This window comes from Thamnophis sirtalis, unplaced genomic scaffold, assembly GCF_051295495.1.
Source record: "Thamnophis sirtalis isolate CommonGarterSnake01/CBP01778 unplaced genomic scaffold, rThaSir2_p1.2 scaffold_4, whole genome shotgun sequence".
Classification (NCBI taxonomy): Eukaryota; Metazoa; Chordata; class Lepidosauria; order Squamata; family Natricidae; genus Thamnophis; species Thamnophis sirtalis.
Window position 1 is genome coordinate 56156919 of NW_028261384.1, and position 21340 is coordinate 56178258.

Below are 21340 nucleotides of genomic sequence, written 5' to 3' on the forward strand. Positions count from 1 at the left end.
CATTTACCATGACAGAACATACATCTCCTTTTGGCTGGGGAGCAACTGGAGGATTTGCCAATGGAAAAGCAATAGCTGGAGCCAATGGAGTTGGGATCAGGTGATCTTCTTTAATCGGTGTTTCTGGATTACTAATTAGAAGACTTGCAACCTCCACTGAATCAATTTTCGTTGAATCATTAATCCCTTAAATCAGAAAATTATTAGTGCATGATTTTTCATATTTGATGAAATTGAAGTTTAGTGAGTAAAAGCAAATAAAAATGGACCAGTAAAAAAGGAGCATGATTTAAATCTGAATACTGAAAAGCAAAGTTCACATGAGTCATTTCCAATACTCCAAGATAGCCATCTACTTAATAGTAGGTAGCTATTTCAACGTAAATTGAATTTTCTTCTGAATTAACATGATTAAAGCTATAACCCAAGCTTTATTTACACATGAAATAACAATATATATAATGTAAACTCAATTACATATAAGATACAATAGAATAGAATTCTTTATTGGCCAAGTGTTATTGGACACACAAGGAATTTGTCTTTGGTGCATGTACTTTCAGTATACATAAAAAGACAAGATACCTCGTCAAGAATCATAAAGAACAACACTTAATGATAGTCATAGGGTACAAATAAGCAATCAGGAAATAATCAATATCAATTATAAACATTAGGTTAATCCAAACACATATGTTCTAAATTCTATTTCAGTCTCAGTACACATTTCTGAATCCAAACATTTTGCATGAGAAAGGATTTCAAATTCATCAAGACTATAAAAACATAAAAATAAAATAGCTTCCAGGCAGATTTATTAAAAAGAATAAAGCATTTAAAGTGCTCATTTACAAAATAACAAATAATCCAGATAACCTTCACTGTGTGACTCTTTGCTTTTCTATATAAATTTTAGAAGCTCCACAAATTGTCAAGCACTGAAATGAAAGCAATATACCTAATTCAGCCCAGATATCTTCCATGTCATAAATAAAAAATGATAAAGGCAGCTAAATTGTGCAGTTTCTAACTACAGATTCTCATGCAATAATGAAATCCAAACTCAAATGCTTAAATGCTATTCTCCATTTATGCTGCAACTTACCCATTTCAATAATTTCTGCATCACTCAAAGACTTTCTAAGTGAAAGTTCTCCTGGGGGCACTGCAGTAGTTTGAATTTGTTCTGAATACTGTGAAGGACTGTTAGGCCACTGAAGGTTGCTGGCAAGCCTTGCTCTCTCCTCTCTTGCCGTAGGGTCATCCCAAATTATCTGTTCATTCTGGGATGGCTCAGTATTGACATCAATTGCTCCATCATGTGACTGCCTGGGACATGAGGATATACAGCAAGTGTTTGGAAAAAAATGAGGACATAACGTAAGCTGCTCTGAGCAATTTTCCTAAGATAACAGACCTGAAATCTTAAGATATTCTAGCTAGTAGCTACCTTAAAGCTTCCAAAATTCTACTGCGGCCATTCCGAGCAGAACGAGGTCCATCTGGAGTTGTTGGAGAATTCTCAAAACCATTCCGAGATAAAGAGTTCCTTTGTCTTTGCAGCTTTGCTAAGGTTGTGGCAGTCATGATTTCTTGGAGTTGCTTCTGAAAGTTTTCCCTCATTTCCAATGTCTGTGTTAAAACTTAAGATACAAAAGAAGAATCAATAAAGAATCTACTACAATCAAAACACACCAATTGGCCTTCTATTAAAAACTGTAATAGATCCCATTTTATGTCACTCTTTTCCCATTCCATAGTCTAATTTTTTTTAAAAAACTCAATGAAAAATTCTAGTACTTAGTAATGGGGGCCAAATACACAAAGCGTTACCTCCTTTTGGTTCATGCTCCTTTTGTTCAACCTCATTTGTTTGATCAATAATAACCTTTTTGGTATCGTTATCATTCAGTGAATTATTCTGAAATAATTAAATAACAAAACAAATCAGCATAAAAATTATTTACAAAAAACTCAAGTAATACACTATAGGCATCAGAAACTTTGAAATAGAATAATCAAGTTGGAAGAGATCTTGGAGGTCTTCGAATCCAACTCCCTGTTTAGGCAGGAAACCCTATACCAGGAGTATCAAATTCATTGAGGGCCATATCAATATTGTTTTTTACCTTGGGGGACCAGGTGGGCATGGCCAGCTCAATGTCACTGATGTCAGAGGCCTTTGTGGTGGCCCAAGTGCTCGCGGCCCTCCCAAGCTCTGTTTTCGCTGGTAGAGGCACTGCAGGCCACTCTTTGCTGTTTCCAGGGCAGCCCTGCGGGCCAGATCTAAGCACCCCATAGGTTGGATCCGGGCCCCAGGCCTTGAGTTTGACATCCTTGCCATATACCATTTTAGACAAATGGTTATCCAATCTCTTAAAAATTCCAGTGTTGAAAAATTTACAACTTCTGAAGGCAACTTGTTCCACTGATTAATTGTTCTAACTGTCAGGAAATGTCTCCTTAGTTCTAGGTTGCTTCTCTCCTTGATTAGTTTCCACCCATTGCTTCTTGTCCTGCTCTCAAGTGCTTTGGATAGCTTGACTCCCTCCTCTTTGTGGCAGCCCCTGAGATATTGGAACCACTGCTACCATGTCACCCCTAGTCCTTCTTTTCATCAAACTAAACATATCCAGTTCCAGCAACCATTCTTTCTATGCTTTAGTCTCCAGTCCCCTAATCATTTTGTTGCTCTTGTCTGCACTCTTTCGAGTCTCAGCATCTTTTTTACATTGGGTGACCAAAATAGAATGGTTTGATTTTTTTAAAGAGAACTACAGCAAGTGAGGATGTATGTCTCTCTCTGAGTGTGTACATATAATTATCATCATTACCAGGTTCAGGATTTAGAAACATTTTATTTCCTCAAGCCTAGTTTGGATAGAGCAGGGGTGTCAAACTGGTAATCCACTGGCCAGATGCATCACATAAAGGCCACACCCACCCCAACTCCATGAAAAATGTCACAAAACATCACACAACAGCAATGTGATGTGGTGAGTTTGACACCCGTGGAATAGAGCTTTAAACCAAAATGTTCTATATTCAAAGCATTACTGGACTGAAGCATAAATTTTTAAACTCTTTAAAAAGTTTACACATTTTAATAATGATATTCTGATTATTTCTGTTATACAATAGCAAGCAATGTTTTTAAAGGTTGGTACTATTTATAACTAATATGAATGAACGCAAATCAGAAAGCCATTATTGTTATTTATACATAGATTAATATTATCAAACTGAATGGAAGAATAGAGTGAACAAAAAATATACTTTGTCTCCTTTCCCTTCTTTTCCAGCAGAATCAAGCCTTTGTGAGAATCTGTCATCTTCCACACCACTTATATTCAAACTCATTTTAGGATTATATGTATGAGGATAAATAGATTCAGCTAGTCGTTTGTATTCTTGTGCACTCTGGGAAGAAACAAAAAGATCAGAAAAAAAGATTAATGCCACTACTTTAGAACAATAAATGCATAAATAAATATTGTTAATAAATATATATATTAAAAATATTTTTAAACAAACAAGCACAGACAAACATAAAACCATCTTCCAGTTTCATACAGTGTGTCGATTGGTTATAAAACTTTTGTGCATCCTCACCATAATCTTCACCTCCATTTTATATAGAATCTTGTGTTAACAATCTAAAATATGTGTTTATATAATTATTATCATTGTTAAACATTTATTTGACTATAACTATTATTACTTCATTTTATGTGAGAGATTCTAAATTTTTAATAAATTTATATTATGGCATTTTTTACATCATCCTAAATCCATCCAGTAGTAATACATCTTTATAAAATTCTCTAGCATATTTCACTTCCATATTTTTTTGCCTAACCATTGATAAGATAAGTTCCATATTTTATAAAATTGTTTATCTTTGGTTATAAAACTTTTGTGCATCCTCTCCATAGTCCTTACAAATTATATAAAATCTCATATTATCAATCTAGTATATATGTATACATTATTATCATTGTTAATCATTTATTTGACTATAACTATTAATACTTCATTTTATGCAAAATATTCTAAATGTAAATAAATTCAAATTAATTTTTATTATAGCATTTCATTACATCATCCTGTATCCATCCAATAGTAGTACAATCTTTTATCTCTTGCCATTTGTGGTATTTGTATTCAAATTGTTTTTTTAATAAATCTTATAAAGACATCTCTTGGCAACTTGTATTTCACTGCATATCTTGTAAAGGCTCGAAACCCTTCATCTGTTCCTTCCATCATCTTCCCTTTGATTATCACCAATGCTTCTGCCAGAATTTCTATCATTGCTTCTGCCGATTTTTCTCCTTTTTCTTCTTCTATATTCTGGAATCTGAGGTAAAATTCTAGTCTGTCAATCTCCCATTCCAATATTCCACTCTTGTCTTTTTCAACCACGCTCAATTTGCTGTATATATCTCCAATTTTCTTATCTCTTTGTTCATCTTTCTCTTCAATTTTTTGAAATCTGTCCTCATAGTTCATCATCGTTTGGTGGATATTCTCAATTTTTCCATCTGTTTTTTCTGTTCTTTGTTCAATATTCTTCATTCTCTTTTCAATGTTCTCTATTCTTACTTGTATTTTTTGAATTTCTTGCATAATCATCTGCAATGTCACTTCCATTTCTTTTTCCTGCTGCAACATTGTCTGTATTGATCTTTTTCTTCATAGTAAACACTGCCACTATATAGAATCCAAGGCTCTTTTCCAAACAAAGTTAACAGTTCTCTTTCCAAGTTCACTGCAATCTTTCAACTCCAAGCTTTTCACTCTAGTCCAACTACTGATAGTACCCAGAGGAGCACCTGTATAAACAATCCGTGCTCATCCCACCATCATTTTCAATAAACAAGCTCAGAAATATCAATGGCGATCTTAGAGCTTCAAGATCACATGTCGCACTGTTGCGACGTCAGCCCTGCCTCTTAAATATTGTTAATAAATATTTTCTTCTTTCCTGCCTAATAAATAATGAACAAAAGATTACTTTGTTTACCCACATAAAGTTCCAGTAAAGATGTCCTAAATCACAGACCCAACCTTTTGGGCACCAGTGACTGGTTCTGTGGAAAGAAGTTTTTCCATGGACCAGAGGGGGAGTGGTTTTGTGTGCTGCCTGGGTCTCCTTCGGGTACCGTCGATCGGGTAATGCCAGTTGGCGACTACTCGGGGGAGGTCTTTCTCTGTAGCTGCTCCGGCCCTGTGGAATGATCTCCCCGCAGAGATCTGGACCCTTCCCACTCTCTCGGCTTTCCGTAAGGCCACTAAAACCTGGCTGTTCCGGCAGGCCTGGGGCTGTTGACCCCAAAATATGGTCCAGCCCCACTTGGAATGGAGTGCATGGTGTGTTTTGAAGTCTATCTTTTCTTTTTTTCTATGCCTTTTGATTTATTTGTATTGTGAGCCGCCCGGAGTCCTACGGGATTGGGCGGCATACAAGTGTTATTAAAGTTTGAAACTACCCAAGAGACGGGAGGTCCATTGAAATGAGGTGAATGGAGAGGCAAATGGACTGAGGACAGCAAAACCAATTGGCAGTGAGTGAGTGGGGCCAGCTGCAGAGCAGGGAAGAAAATCAGCATTGGGATGGAGAGGCCACAGACAGAGGGCAGTACAATGACTGATAGAGAACAAAGAGGCGAGCAGGTGAGAGAGCGAAGCAGGGAGGAGGGAGAGGAGAGGCAAGCTTGCTGGGGATCATCCAGGCAATCCTGTTTGCAGTGTCCCCAGCATGATGGACCAGCAAATGGGGGCCACATGGCTGCAGAGCAAAAAGCAGTGGCAGTGTAGCAGCAGTAAGGGGCAGCACAGCGAGATTGAGCCTGAGAGCAGTGCATAATGGAGAAAGAGACGGTGGAGCTGAGCGGCAGGCTGAGAGTAGACCATATAATGGAGCTGAGCCAATCGGAAAGCTGAACAGCAGGCCAAAAGAGCTGACCAGAGTAGAGACAAGGCCAAAAAGACCTGAGTATCGAAAGAGTTGCAAAGAAAACAAGAGGCCAGAGCAGTGAACAACACAGGCATTATAAATAGGCAAAATAAATAGGCAAATGATAAGGACAAGAGTGGAACACTAGAAATCAAGGAAGAATAAGGTCAATCAAATAAATAAGGCAAATCTTAAATAAGAAGGTAGGGAGAAATTGCAGTTCAAAAACTTTAAAAATATATAGGGAATAAAAGGATAAATAAAATTAACATAAGCCAGTTAAATAAATAACAAGGTAGAAAACAAGCACAAAGGGAGAAAAAGGATAGCAAAAATCCATACTTGTTTTTACCTCTAAAAGAACCAGCAAAAAGAAACAAACTCATGGAACAGGTGACTGATACTATTGTGGTATGCAACATATCTTACATGTTTGTGCTTATGCCCAAAGAACACCCAAATTATAAATATATTAAATGTAAGCTATGTGAACTACTAGAGGAAAAAGTAAGAGATCTTGAGGCAACTCTAGCCAAACTCAAATACAACCTAGCCCCAAAATGCCCCTAGTGAAGTGGGTGGGCATGGCACAGTAGGAAGCCTTTCCCTTCTCTGGTCACCTCATGGCTGCTCGGCCTTTTAATCATCTGAGCCAGCGAGGGCTGAGAATTCTGTTTTTTTGGGCGCCTGGAGATATTTCCGGTGCATTCTTGTTAGCCCCAGCCCTGCCCACAGTGCCAGGCATCCTCACAGCCAAGGGCCCCTCTGTTCTGCAGCTCACCTTGCGGCTCTGAAGTAGGTGGTGACCATGGTTTGCACTCCATTAGGTCTGGAGCTCGGGTGTTGCTCAGGCTGCTGCTACAATGAGGCAGAAAACCATGCGGCTCGTCAGAATCGGCTCCCCCCCAAGCCTGTACCTGGCTGCTGCTGCTGCTTGAGAAAAGGGCGGTTGGCAGGCAATTCTGGAAGATTGTGGGAAGCATATGCTTATAGTAGAAGCAAAGCACAGGCTGTCCCTTTCAAGCAATTAAATGTCTGTGTGCGTGTGTGAGGGGGGGGGAGGGAGGGAAACAGCGGAGGGGAGTAACAGCATTGCAGGAACATTGTTTGAAAGGGTTTCCTCTTGGCCATTTCTCTCTCTCTCTCTCTCTCTCTCTCTCTCTCTCACACACACACACACACACACACACACACACACACACACACACACACACACACGGTAGAGGGCAACCAGGTAAGGGGACTGAGCCTCCTCTGCCCAGAAGCAGCATTCAGCCTCTCACAGTAACAAGAATTGCAGGCAATTCTGGAAGATTGTGGGAAGCATGTGCTTACAATAGAAAAAGCACAGCCTGTCCCTTTCAAGTGTCCCTTCAGAAAAGGACGATCAGCAGAAAAATGTGGAGGGTTTTTTTTCCCTGCTGATTTCTCAAGCAACATTTGATCACTTGAAAGGGACAGCTGCCGTGAGAGAGAGAGAGAGAGAGGGAGAGAGGGGGGGGAAGGAGAGGGGAGGAACCCTTTTCAAGCAGTGTTGCCTGCAATTCTTGTTACTCTTGCTATTTCTCTTTCTCTCTTTCACTCATTCACTCTCTCACACAGAGACAATTCATTGCTTGAAAGAGACAGGCTGCACTTTGCTTCTACTGTAAGCACAGGCTTCCCACGATCTTCCCTAATTCCCTGCCGATTCTGACAGGCCGCATGGCTTTCTGCCTCATCATAGCAGCAGTAGGAGCGCAAGTAGTGTTCTCATCAGTACTCCCAAGAAAGGGCAACACCCATTGAGGGGGAAAAATCTAGAAATAAACCACTGGCCAACGGGTTGGTGCCATCAAGAAAATGTTGGTTTCCTGGACCATGGACTACATTACCTTCAGGAAGGATTCTTGGCAAGGGATGGGCTGCACCTCACGAAAACAGGAGAAAATGTACTCAGAAAAAGACTGGCCCAACTCATCAAAAGGGCTTTAAACCAGGGTGGATCAAAACCAATGGTTTAAAATATATATATATATATATATATATATATATATATATATATATATATATATATATATATATATATATATATATATATATATATATATATATATATATATATATATATATATATATATATATATATATATATATATATATATATATATATATATTAATTGAATTTTAAAAATTTAAATAGGATTTTTTTGTTTTTTATCAAATTTATTTTAATAAAATGCTTTTAGAGTAAAAATCTATCTAAAGATAGTTTTAAGACACATTAATAATTTAGTTAATTTAGCATGAAATGGAGCTTAGTTATGTAGCATGAGGCTATATATTCTGCAATATTGGGACTGTCAGTGAGTCAACAGCAGGTCAGAGGAGGAGCTGCTGTGGTATAGAGATGATAACTTCTCTTCAAAAATTATAATTTAAATCAAGTTGATTTAAATCAAGCCTTTTTACTAATGATTTAAATCAACTTGATGTAAATCAAATCCACCCTGCTTTAAACAAAAATTGAAGGAGGAGAGTGACCAATCTTTAGAATCTTTAGAACACAAAACCAATCATAAATCCCAAGAAAACAAATCAAACAATGAGGTAGGGAATGAGAAAAAGCCTCAAACAACAACTAAGTGATGCAGGAAACATGCCTACAGATAGGCATAAAAGTCTTAAATGCTCAAAGCTTGGGGAACAAACAGGGTGAACTAGAAGCAATAATACACGAGGGTAGATATGACATAGTTGCCATTACAGAAACCTGATGGGACAAAACCCATGACTGGAATGTACTGAGGAATGGATATAAATTGTTCAAAAGAAATAGATCAACAAAAAGAGGTTGAGTTGCACTATATGCAAGAGATCATTACATATCTACAGAAATGCACATGATCAAAGATAAAACCCCTCCAGAATCTATATGGGTCAGTATAAAAGGGGAAAAAAGTGACATTGCCATAAGTGTATATTACAGACCACCCAGAAGAAGAAATAGATGAACTCTTGGTCAACCAGTTAGCAAATGTATATAGAAAGCATACCACAGTAGTAACAGGAGACTTTAACATTCAAATATCAACTGGGAGACTAAATCTGCAGCAAGCGGGAGACCAAACATATAAACAGAGGCATAGAATCAAGTTCACATGAAGTATTAGTACTGCTTTATAAAGCCCTAGTAAGACACCTGGAATACTGCAACCAATTTTGGTCACCATACTACAAAAAAGTTTTTTTAATTTTTTGTTACATATTTTAACTTCTTTTATAAACAAAGTATTGTCCTGGTTTCCCACCTTCTTCTCCATCTTCTATTATGCATAGTACATTTTACAACATATTTCCATTTTACATTTCAGTCATCTTATTTTTATTCCATATTCTCCCGCTTAATTTTAATTTCTTCTTAATATATAGACAATATCATTATTTGCCTTTCCAAATTAATCAAATTTAACACATTATTTCCATCTATTCTGTTTTACTGCTAATAACATATCCTCAAGTTTAATTTAATGTAATAAACATTTCATTTAGTTAAGTTATCCACAAGTAATAGTTTTAATCTATTTCCATCACATTGTATTGAATATATACCGTTGGCTATATTTACTAGATTTCATTCTATTCTACTAGTAAATCCTTTTCTTTCTTTCCTCCTTTCAACCATTTTCTTTTAGTCTCTTAGGAGCTTCATTTCTCTTATATTCTCTTCTCTTCACCCATTTGCCTAGCCTTTTCTTTTTCTTGATCTTGAAATTCCTATATTTTTTCTTTCCAATCTTTTTTCTCCTTTTCAATTCTGTTGTTTTAGTACCTCTCCCCCATCTTTCCCCATTAATGCCACCTTTGCTATTTAATTTTCCCTTTTGGGGGGCCACTTCCCCCTTGTGGAGGCCTGGACGGGGCTGGGGGGGGGATCCATTGTCTCCAGCAGAGGAAGGCAAAACCATAGCAAGCACCAAACCCTTGTCCACCAGAGCAGCCTTGCCATCTCTCTCAGGCCATGCGGAGGACCACCAGACAGTGGCAAAGGCTACCCGGAGCCCTGGAGAGCAAGTGCCCAGCCTGCCCAGCCTCCCCCACCTCCTCTTTGGAGTTGCTGCTGCTGTGCTCACTCTCCTTGGCCAGGTTTCTCATGATGTGTGCAGGAGGGCAAAGTGTGTAGGTCAGAGGAGACCTGGCTTTGTAACTAAAGCATTTTCAGCTATAGGACCAGGAGAGGTCAGGCAGAGGGAACAAGGGGATGGCAAAAAGGCAGCAAGGCTGTGATAGCCAAGACAGGACTCTCCTCAGACCCCTCCCTCCCTCCCTCTCATAATTTTCTTCCTTCCCTCTTTCCTTCTTTTTCTTCCTTTCTCTCTTCCCCTTTCCTTCTTTTTTCTTTGCCTCCTTGCTGTGATCAAATGTCACTTTTGCTAGTAGTTTGTGGCCATTTAAAAAACTGAGAACAAACCAAGCTCAGTTTATTCTGTGCTTGCATTTAGTGGGGCCATCCAGACCACAGTACAGCTGTGGCTGTACTGTGATAGTTGATCAGCGCTCCTGTTTTTTATGTGCAACAGCTTTAGCATTTAGAAACAGAGGTTGCTTTTCTATTAATACATAATCCTTAAAAGTGCTCTCCTATATGGACCCTGCCGTGGTCTAATTCAGACTGGAAATATAGCAAAATAAATTTTTCCTCACTCTGCTTTGTAACACACAGGAGGTGATACTTTCCTAAGAGCTCACAATTCAAGAATACTAATGTTAACTTGGATTGCCAACAAAGTTCTGCCTGTGACAAAATAGAACAAAAAATTGCTTTCTCCTTCAACTGGGGCATCTCCAACTAAGTTTGCCTCTTCTTCCTTCCTTCCTTCCTTTTTTTTTAAAGCTGCCAGACGGTCTGGACAGAGGCTTCCCATTTTGATCCCTCTTCCCTGTCACTGCCTCTGTGCCTGATGGGCTTCTGTATGGCTCTCAGTTCAACTTTCCTGGACACCACCACTGTGTGTGTACGCGCAGCCCCATGCTATGACATAGGAGAGGAAAACATGGGAGAAGCAAAGCCGGGATGGGATCTCCTTACAGCCTTCCCTGGGAATAGGGGAAGAGATGTGGGGGACAGAGCGCAAACGCAATTGGAGGCAGGTAGGGGAAGATGTGCAGTTCACAGTACCTTGAGCACATACCATTGAAGTGGTAATATGCGAGAAAAGGAAACAAGCACTCCCAAAAAACGGCTTTTCGTTAGTTTGCAGCTTGACATTGCAAAAGGTCTCTGTTCAGGGCGTGGGGCTGCAAGGTGGGAGAGACCCTACACAGAAATACCCTCAAACATGTGTGCAAATCTAGGAGATGTGAGTGGAGAGCAATGGAGAGGCAATGATGGGGGGGTGGGGTGTCAAAGCCTTTGGAAGCTTAAAAAAAAAACACTTGATGAGCAGAGGCTTCTCTTTTTGTCCATCCTCCCCTCCGTTGCCTCCACACCTGGACTGATGTCTATACCTGATGTCGAGGGCAGTTCTGTTTCACCCTCCCCCCCCCAATGCCAGAAGCCTCACACCGCCGCTTGCCTGCCACGATCCCCCCACTGCTCCTGCAATCACCAATCGCTCATTGCACATGGCAGGCAGAAGCCCCGTGGCCTAAAGGTCCCATTCCGTCTCCTTCCTATCCCATTCCTTCCTCCACACTCAAGAAGGGGAGGTGGAGAGATTGGCAGCGTGGCTTTCCCACATGGGTGTGTGTGTGTGGTTCCCAGTGAAAGGCCGGCAAGCAGTGCATGGAGGTGCTAATGCAATTGCAGCGCTGATCTGCAACCTCATGGCCATCCAGGCCGGACCACAGCCAATCTTATATCCATGCCACTGCCTTGGCCCTGCCCCTTGGGTGTACACACAGGAGGTGGCATACATGCAAGAGTTGTTGTCCTGGGTGAAAGGAAACACTTAGAACGCAGTCCCCAGGGATGCCAGGCCTACATGTGCACGCCTCCTCCTGTGTGCATGCTCAGGTGCAGATTTAAGGCTGGTTGCGGTTCAGCCTACATGGATGGCACAAGTTGCAGATCAGCACCTGGTCAACCTGGGCTGGGCCGCCAAGGGCTGGTCCTTTGCTATTTCCAGGGCAGTCCTGCAGGCTAGATCTAACTAACTTGCAGGCTTAAGTCTGACACCCCTGGTCTAGTTCGTCACTTATCTGAAATGGTATAGATCAGTGATGGCGAACCTTTTGTGGCTTGCATGCCAAAAGCTGGGGGAGTGCAGGGGGGGCGTGACACACCCATAATACTATGCGCATGACCCCAGCATGTACACGACCAGCGCTCCCGTCCATTTTTGGTGTGTTTTTTTTGCCCTCCCCAGGCTCCAGAGGCTTTATAGGAGCCTGGGGAGGGCGAAACAGCCTCCCCCGCTCCCCCCCAGAGATCCTCCAGAGGCTTCAGGAGCACCTCCTGAACCCCCTGGAGCGCAAAATACCGGCCCTATGGGCAAACCGGACATTTGGGAACGGATTTTCAGTTTGTTCATAGGGCCGTTTTTCGTTCTCCAGAGCCTTCAGGGAAGTCTCCTGGAGGCCCCTGAACACTCTGGAGGACTAAAACTGGCCCTACAAGCAACCCGGAAGTGACCTCCTGTTTGCTCATAGTGTCCTTTTTTGTCCTCCAGAGGCTTCAGGGAAGCCTCCTGAAGGCTCTGGAGGGCTAAAACCGGCCTACAAGCAAACTGGAAGTACGTTCCTGAAGTTTCGGTTTGCCCGTAGGGCCAGTTTTTCATGCTCCGGAGACTTGAGGGAAGCTCCCAAAGCCTCCGGAGGGCAAAATATGCCCTCAAAAGAAGGCCGAAGTCAGCTGGCCAGTGCACACATGCACGCTGCCAACTGACAAGGCAACGCCTCAGGTGCCCAATCAAATAGTTCTGCATGCCACCTGTGGCACGCATGCCATATGTTCACCATCACGGGTATAGATTCTCCTGTTTGAGTAGCGGGCTGGAGTAGAAGACCTTCAAGGTCCCTTCCTCCCCATTCTAGTCTAGATGTATTAGGGGATCCGCAACAAAGCAATAGTTATACTGAAAAGTATTTATTTGGAAATCCCAAACAACATTTATTATCAGGAGTAATTATACGGAATAATAGTAACATTTACAGAATTTAGGAATTATTCTGACATACAATGGTTGTATGATAGGATAGTTAACTCCTAGGATGAAGGCATCAAAAGAAGATATATATATTGTCTCTTGTGAAAAAAACTCAGTTACAGGATTTCCTCTGAATGGAGTTATTCTGTAGTCTACTGATATAGAAACTGGTATCCCAAACAAAATCACAGAAAGGCATGTTATGAATTCCAGAATAAAACACACATAAACACACAAAATAGCTGTGGTTATTACCATTTGTATTTCCTATTAGAGACAATCCAACAGACACATAAAGAACTGTCTTCTGAATGGAGTTTGTGAATACATAACAAGAATAGGTTCTCCACAACGGTTTAGTTGAACCTTGGTTTGAACCTGCCAAATTCTGGAAATCTTATGGTCAAAGAATCTTTATACACTCAAATGCACCTCAGTCTGAACTAAACCCAGTTTATTAAAGACAGCAGGATATCTATCTTTATATAATCAGGTTAACTCACATGGAACATCTGAAGTAAAATACATTTTTATATTAACTCCTCAGTTGCATGTAAATTATTCTTGTGTTCTTAATTCCCCAGTATGCATTCAATACATGAAGCACAAAAGTAAAAAGTAACGGGACTCTGAAAGTGTAGATCTTTTTCCTTAAGCAAGAAAGAAAAAGTTATAGCTAATCACAATGTCACATAAATATTAACTTCCCATATATACACAATAACATTTTACATGCAATGAGGCTAAAAATATATTCTGCAAGAAGAAAATGTAGAGAAATTACTCAGAGGACCTTTTTTCTCTTGATTGGTCATATCTCACAACTATGCAATACCAAGCTTCTGAAGGCTCTCTAATACCCATCCATCAGTGATTAAACATGACACATCTAGCTGTCGACATTCTTTTGTTGACAAAAGATAATGCTATACTACTATAATGATTTATAGGAAGAGACTGGGATATTGAAGGAAGAGCCATGGTCATAGTAATGGTCAAATAAGAGGCAGATTAACATGCAGTAGGAATGTGGCAAACATCTAAAAATATACTCTCCTTAGTTTGCTGAACTGTAAAGGTGACAGGGAGAAACATACATTGAAAATTCTGTTGATGTAAACTTTTAATAAATGAGAGATAGTTCCTTTGGTATGCTTCTTATCAGAACTATCTTACAAGGCTGACATTAGCTCAATCAGTCATGGGTGTCAAATTTGTGGCATCACGTTGCTGTCACAACGTTTTCTCCTTTGTGGAGTTGGGGTGAGAGTGGGCTGTGTGTGATACATCTGGCCCGTGGGCACCAGTTTGAAATCCCTACTGGAGATGATCTAGTAAAATAACTGGCCAGAAGTTACTGAATGTCTCAGTCCTCATTTCTCGATCATCTAGGTATTTGCCTCAGCCCACATTTCGGTATCTTCACTGCAACTCATCTTATTTGATGACACACAGTTCCTTTATATTGATGTTGCATGAGCTGTTTTTATGAAGAGTTCTGCTTCCAGAGAGCTTGCAGACTCGTAGTCAATCGGACATTTGTTCATCAGAATTTAGTTGGATTGTAATTGTTTGCTAAAGTTGTCTCCATGTTGGAAATTCCCAGAGCTTGCATGCAATCATTGTGGGGGCAATATCAACACATTGCCAAGTTGTTATACCTAGCAATCCTTCCTTCATATTTCCATTTATTGTTATACCTAGCAATGATAGTGCTTTTCTTTTATCTTCCCAGGTTTCTAGGGCAGCCCTCAGAAGATAAAATAATCAGCATCACTTGGATAGCACAGCAACCTGTTATGTTCACTAATAGCTATGGGACGGCCAGAAGGAATGGGAGAAGGTTTATTGTGCAGTATTCTTCAATTCACTCATCTTCTTCAGCTTCACACACACACACACACACACACACACACACACACACACACACACACAAACACACACTGTCTCTTGCTTTTCTTGCCTTTCTTTTTTTAATAGGCTGATGATGGCAATTCTACTGTTCTCCTGAAAAAGGCAAAGTCAAACAGCAAAAAGGATTTCCCTTCAAGGAATAAAATTATTTTCACTAAAAAAAGAAATCAATTTATGTAGTTGGTTCCATCAATTCAACTATAAATAATAAACATGATTGGATAATAGATATATGTGAACTTATGTAACTCCCAAATGAAATATAAACCAGACTATTAAAATATTGTATTTCTATATTCACAGTCTACAAATGCAATATAGCATGTGTAAAACATGCCTAGTTCAGAAATACATGCAAATTTAAGACAAAATGTCAGCTAACTTTATGTTCATTTTCATTTCATTTTATTGGTCTTGTATGCCGCCCACTCCCGAAGGACTCCGGGCGGCTTACAACAAACAAAGGAAGGCGATAAATAGACAAACAGACAGACAACAATTTAAAATACACAACATTCATAATTCCCGTGGGGCTGACTATTTCAACAGCCCCCCAGCCTGCCGAAGCAGCCAGATCTTCGTGGTTTTGCGGAAGGCCGGGAGAGGAGTAAAGGTCCGGATCTCCACGGGGAGCTCGTTCCAGAGGGCTGGAGCTGCAACAGAGAAGGCTCTCCCCCAGGGAGTCGCCAGCCGACATTGGCTGGCAGATGGAATCCGGAGGAGGCCTAGTCTGTGCGATCTGATCGGTCTATGGGAGGTAATTGGCAGGAGGCGGTCTCTCAGGTACCCAGGTCCGATGCCATGTACGGCTTTATAAGTAATGACTAGCACCTTGAAGCGAGTCCGGAGACTAATGGGTAGCCAGTGCAGCTCGCGGAGGATAGATGTAACGTGGGTGTACCTGGGTGCACCCATGATCGCTTGCACGGCTGCGTTCTGGACTAGCTGAAGTCTTCAAACACTCTTCAAGGGCAGCCCCATGTAGAGCGCGTTACAGTAATCCAGTCTTGAGGTCACAAGGGCGTGAGTGACTATCTGAAGGGCCTCCTGATCCAGGTAGGGTCGCAATTGGTGCACCAGACAAACCTGGGCAAAGGTCCCCCTGGTCACAGCCGACAAATGGTGTTCTAGAGTCAGCTGGGGATCCACGAGGACTTCCAAATTGCGAACCCTCTCTGAGGGGCATATAATTTCACCCCCAGCCTGAGAGATGGAATACTTGGCCAATCTTTGAGAGGGAACATCAGCAGCCACTCGGTCTTGTCTGGATTGAGTGCCAACTTGTTTACTCCCATCCAGACCCTAACAGCCTCCAGGCACTGGCACATCACTTCTACTGCTTCGCTGAGTTGGCACGGGGCAGACAGATACAACTGCGTATCGTCCGCATATTGGTGGTAATTGATCCCGTGCTGGCATATGATCTCATCCAGCGGCTTCATGTAGATGTTAAATAGGAGGGGGGACAGGACCGAACCCTGCGGCACCCCATAGTTGAGGGGCCTTGGGGTCGACCTCTGCCCTCTGACCAACACCGACTGCGACCTGTCCAACAGGTAGGAGGAGAACCACCGAAGGACGGTGCCTCCTACTCCTACCTCTCGCAACCGCCGCAGAAGGATACCATGGTCGATGGTATCGAAGGCCGCTGAGAGGTCAAGGAGCACAAGGATAGAGGGGTGACCCCTATCCCTGGCTCGCCAGAGATCATCGATCAGCGTGACCAAAGCAGTTGTAACCAGGCCGGAAACCCGACTGAAAGGGATCCAGATAATCGGTTTCATCCAAGGACCGTCGGAGTTGAGAGGCCACCACTTTCCCAACAACCTTCCCAACAAAGGGCAGGTTGGAGACTGGACGATAGTTGCTCAAAATGGCTGGGTCCAGAGATGGTTTCTTCAGGAGGGGTCTCACCACTGCATCCTTTAGGAGGAGTGGGAAAATTCCCTCCCGGAGAGAGGTGTTAACTATCGTCCGGATCCAGCTGCGTGTCACCTCCCTTCTGGTCGAGACCAGCCAGGAGGGGCACGGGTCCAGTATACAAGTGGAGGCACTCACCACTCCCATGGCCTTGTCCACTTCCTCAGGAGAGACAAGTTGAAACGCAATCCATAAAGTATGCTCAAGACCTTCCCCCAGTACCTCGGCTGGTACCGTGCAATTGGAGTCCAGCTCTGTCTGAATCCGAGCGACTTTATCCGTTAAATACTGAACAAATTCCTCAGCTCTACCTTGTAAAGGGACATCCGCATCCCTCCCTTTCAAGAGGGAGCGGGTTATTCTAAACAAGGCGGCTGGGCGCGATTCAGCGGATGCAATAAGAGCGGTAAAATGTGAACATTTCGCCGCCTGTATTGCCACGAGATAGGCTCTGATAAAGGCTCTCATCAGTGCTCGGTCTGACTCAGATTTACTGGCCCTCCAGCGGCGCTCTAGGCGTCTCTTTTGGCGCTTCATCTCCCGGAGTTCCTCGGTGAACCAAGGGGCCCTCCTGGATCCGCTGCCTCGGAGAGGTCGCAAAGGCGCAATCTGGTTTAGAGCCGCCGCCGCCGCTGTATTCCAGGCAGAGACTAAGGACTCCACCGGATTGTGGACGAGAGTGTCAGGTATTTCTCCAAGCGCCGTCTGAAATCCCATAGGGTCCATCAGGCGCCTGGGGTGGAACCACCTAATCGGTTTCCCATCCCTACAGTGGGGGATTGGTTTCCGAAAGTCAAGCCTCAGTAGGAAGTGATCAGACCATGACAAGGGCAAGGACTTAATGCCCTTCAACTCTAGGTCACGTCTCCACTGCTCCGAGAGGAATACGAGGTCAACCGTGTGACCCGCTGAATGAGTCGAACCCCAAATTACTTGGGTCAAGTCCATGGCTGTCATGGAAGCCATGAACTCCTGCACCCCGTCAGAGCGTTCACCAAGTGTAGGCAGGTTGAAATCCCCCAGAATCATAAACCTGGGGTACTCTACCGCCAGCTCGGCTACTGAGTCAAGGAGCGAGGGGAGGGCTGTTGCAACGCTGTTGGAAGGTAGGTATGTTAGCAACAAACCCACTTGACCACCAAGGTCCAACTTCATCAACAGGGACTCACACCCGACAAGCTCCGGAGCAGGGATCCTACGAGGAACTAAAGACCTTCAGACGATGACAGCCACTCCCCCACCCCTTCTCTGGGGTCGTGACTGATGAAGCACCTGAAATCCTTCTGGGCACATTTCAGTGAGGGGGACTCCTCCCTCCGGGCCCAGCCAGGTTTCAGTAATACATGCCAGGTCAAAGTTTTTTAAAAATTGCCTTGATCTGGCAGAACTTTGCTGATGAAAGTATTTCCAAACCATCCCTTTGCTGTTTGCAGCCTTTCTTCTGAACCTCAAGTGGATAGTCTGCCAACCTTCTGTAGTAGAAGGGGAGGGAGGCAAATAATAAACTGGGATAAAACTATATCTCTATCCTTTTTGCTAATGAAAACCTCAGAGTAACTGAAGAACCTTTCACCAACTTATTCTTAAAAAACCTTAGTAGGTTCCCACCTGCCTAGACAATTTTTGCCTAGATTCATACAACTCCAGAGAGCTTCAAGGCTGGTCCCAATTGGTGTTAACAGGGAGCAAAATATCTAGCTCACAGTCACTTCTTTGTGGTATGCTGCAGGGCTTGATGCTCTCTCATCTCCTTTTTAACATCTGTATGAAACCACTGAATGAGATCATCTAATACCATGAGATGAGGTATCATTAATATGCTAATTTAACTCAACTTTACATTTCCATCCATAGTGACCCAAGTGATGATGTAGCTGCTCTTTTGCACTGCCTAGAGGCTATGGGTGTCTCTATAGCTGTGAGTTCAAAAGATTTAACTGTAACATGCAGTTACCCATGCCCTAGTCATCCTTAAATTGGATTACTGCAATGTGCTCTACCTTTGAAGAGTATTCAGAAGCTACAACTGGTACAGAATACAGTGGCACGGAGGTTCTAGAGGTCCTTTATGTGGCAAATGTAATACCGCTGTTCTGTGACCCGCATTGTTAATTTGCTTCCAGGCCCAATTGAAGGTGTTGGCCATTACCCTTAAAGCCCTTTGTGGTATGAGTTCAGGATATCTGAAGAGCTGTCTCACCTCAGTGGGACTAGGGATTCCACTCATGCCAGTGGAAGAGGCCAACTGCAGATCTTGCCGGCCAAAGGGTCCAGAAGAGCCTCTGAGAGAAGATCCCCACGTTGCCCATTTAGAATTTAGAATTTTATTAATATTTATAGGCTGCCCTTTTCCCTGAGGGGACTCAGGGCGGCTTACAAAGTATAGGGGGGGGGACACACAAAAACGATGAACATAAACATTACATGAGTATAAAATAGTACACACCATTCATTCATCATTCGGGTGGGGACAGATTACGATCTTCATCCCCAGGCCTGACGGGATAGCCAGGTCTTAAGGGCTGTGCGGAAGGTCTGGACGGTGGTGAGGGTACGAATCTCCATGGGGAGATCGTTCCAAAGGGTCGGCGCTGCTACTGAAAAGGCTCTCCTCCGTGTAGTTGCCAGTCGACACTGACTGGCGGATGGAATTCGGAAGAGGCCTAATCTATGCGATCTGATAGGTCGCAGGGAGGTAATTGGCAGGAGGCGGTCTCTCAAGTACCCAGATCCACTACCATGGAGGGCTTTAAAGGTGGTAAGTAGCACCTTGAAGCGCACCCGGAGATCAACAGGTAGCCAGTGCAGCTCGCGGAGGATAGGTGTTATGTGGGCGAACCGAGGTGCGCCCACAATCACTCGCGCGGCCGCATTCTGGACTAGGTGAAGTCGCCGGATGCTCTTCAAGGGCAGCCCCATGTAGAGCACATTGCAGTATTCCAGCCTAGAGGTCACAAGGGCCCGAGTGACTGTTGTGAGGGCCTCCCGGTTCAGGTAGGGTCGCAACTGGCGCACCAGGCGAACCTGGGCAAATGCCCCCATGGTCACAGCCGTCAAATGATGGTCGAAGGTCAGCTGTGGGTCCAGGAGGACTCCCAAGTTGCGAACCCTGTCTGAGGGGTATAGAGTTTGACCCCCCAGCCTGAGTGATGGAACATTAGCCAAATTATTGGGAGGAAAACACAACAGCCATTCGGTCTTCTCCGGGTTGAGTACAAGCTTGTTAGCCCTCATCCAGTCCCTAACGGCTTCGAGACCCCAGTTCATCACGTCCACCGCTTCATTGAGTTGGCACGGGGCGGACAGATACAGCTGTGTATCGTCCGCATATTGATGGTATCTTATCCCGTGCCTCCGAATGATCTCGCCCAGCGGTTTCATGTAGATGTTGAATAGTAGGGGGGATAAGACCGACCCCTGCGGCACCCCATATGTTAGGGGCCTCGTGGTCGATCTCTGTCCCCCAACCAACACCGACTGCGACCTGTCCGAGAGGTAGAAGGAGCACCACTGCAAAACAGTGCCTCCCACCCCCACCTCCCGCAGTCGTCACAGAAGGATACCATGGTCGATGGTATCGAAAGCCGCCGAGAGGTCAAGGAGAACCAGGATGGAGGCATGGCCTCCATCCCTGGCTCTCCAGAGATCATCGGTCAATGCGACCAAAGCGGTGTCTGTGCTGTAACCAGGTCTGAAGCCCGACTGGAAGGGGTCAAGGTAACTGGCTTCCTCCAAGGACCGTTGAAGCTGGAAGGCCACCACCTTCTCAACAACCTTTCCCACAAAGGGGAGGTTGGAGACTGGACGATAATTATTGAGAACAGCTGGATCCAAAGATGGCTTCTTCAGGAGGGATCTCACCACCGCCGCTTTGAGTGCGGCGGGGAAGTGCCCCTCACGAAGAGAGGCGGTGACAACCGCCTGGATCCAGCCTCGTGTCACCTCACTGCTGTTGGCAACCAGCCAGGAGGGACACGGGTCCAGTACACAGGTGGAGGCACTTACAGCTCTCATGGCCTTGTCCACATCCCCAGGGGCAACATCCTGAAACTCAACCCAGGGATGGTCTATCAATTCATCCTCTTGTGCCTCGGCTGGATCTGCAGGGGTGGAGTCCAAGTCCAACCGAAACCGAGCAACTTTGTCCGCTAAGAATTGGGCATAATCCTCAGCCCTACCCTGCAAGGGTTCCCCCGTATCCCTCCTATTTAGGAGGGAATGGGTTATCCTAAACAGGGCGGCTGGGCGGGACTCAGCGGACGCAACCAAGGTGGCAATATATGATCTTTTTGGTGCCCTAAGTGCCCTGATGTACTCCTTGGTGCAAGTTGTCAAGAGTGCTCGGTTCGAATCGGACTTATCGGACCTCCATAGGTGCTCTAGGCGTCTCCTCCGGCGCTTTATCTCCCGGAGCTCCTCG

The 21340-nt window shown here is 43.6% G+C and overlaps 2 protein-coding genes across 5 annotated transcripts in view; one reads left to right on the top strand and one right to left on the bottom strand.

Annotated features, from left to right (window-relative positions):
* Positions 1 to 15255, top strand: part of CDV3 (CDV3 homolog) — a 41732-nt gene extending 26477 nt beyond the window's left edge. The window contains exon 5 of the mRNA XM_087712962.1: positions 14822 to 15255. Coding sequence (XP_087569088.1) covers positions 14822 to 15071 — 250 coding nt within the window. The 3' untranslated portion in view covers positions 15072 to 15255. The remainder of the gene's footprint in view (positions 1 to 14821) is intronic.
* The window catches only part of TOPBP1 (DNA topoisomerase II binding protein 1), a 90985-nt gene that overhangs the window by 13711 nt on the left and 55934 nt on the right, over positions 1 to 21340 (bottom strand). For 2 of the 4 annotated variants that reach the window (XM_087712959.1, XM_087712958.1), the window contains exons 18-22: positions 3277 to 3420; positions 1834 to 1921; positions 1451 to 1643; positions 1106 to 1329; positions 23 to 186 (exon numbers count right to left, since the gene is read on the bottom strand). In XM_087712959.1, the coding sequence (XP_087569085.1) occupies positions 23 to 186; positions 1106 to 1329; positions 1451 to 1643; positions 1834 to 1921; positions 3277 to 3420 (813 nt within the window). Of the gene's footprint in view, positions 1 to 7; positions 187 to 1105; positions 1330 to 1450; positions 1644 to 1833; positions 1922 to 3276; positions 3421 to 21340 lie in introns of all 4 variants that reach the window. The other 2 variants (XM_087712960.1, XM_087712957.1) reach the window with 1 other exon arrangement.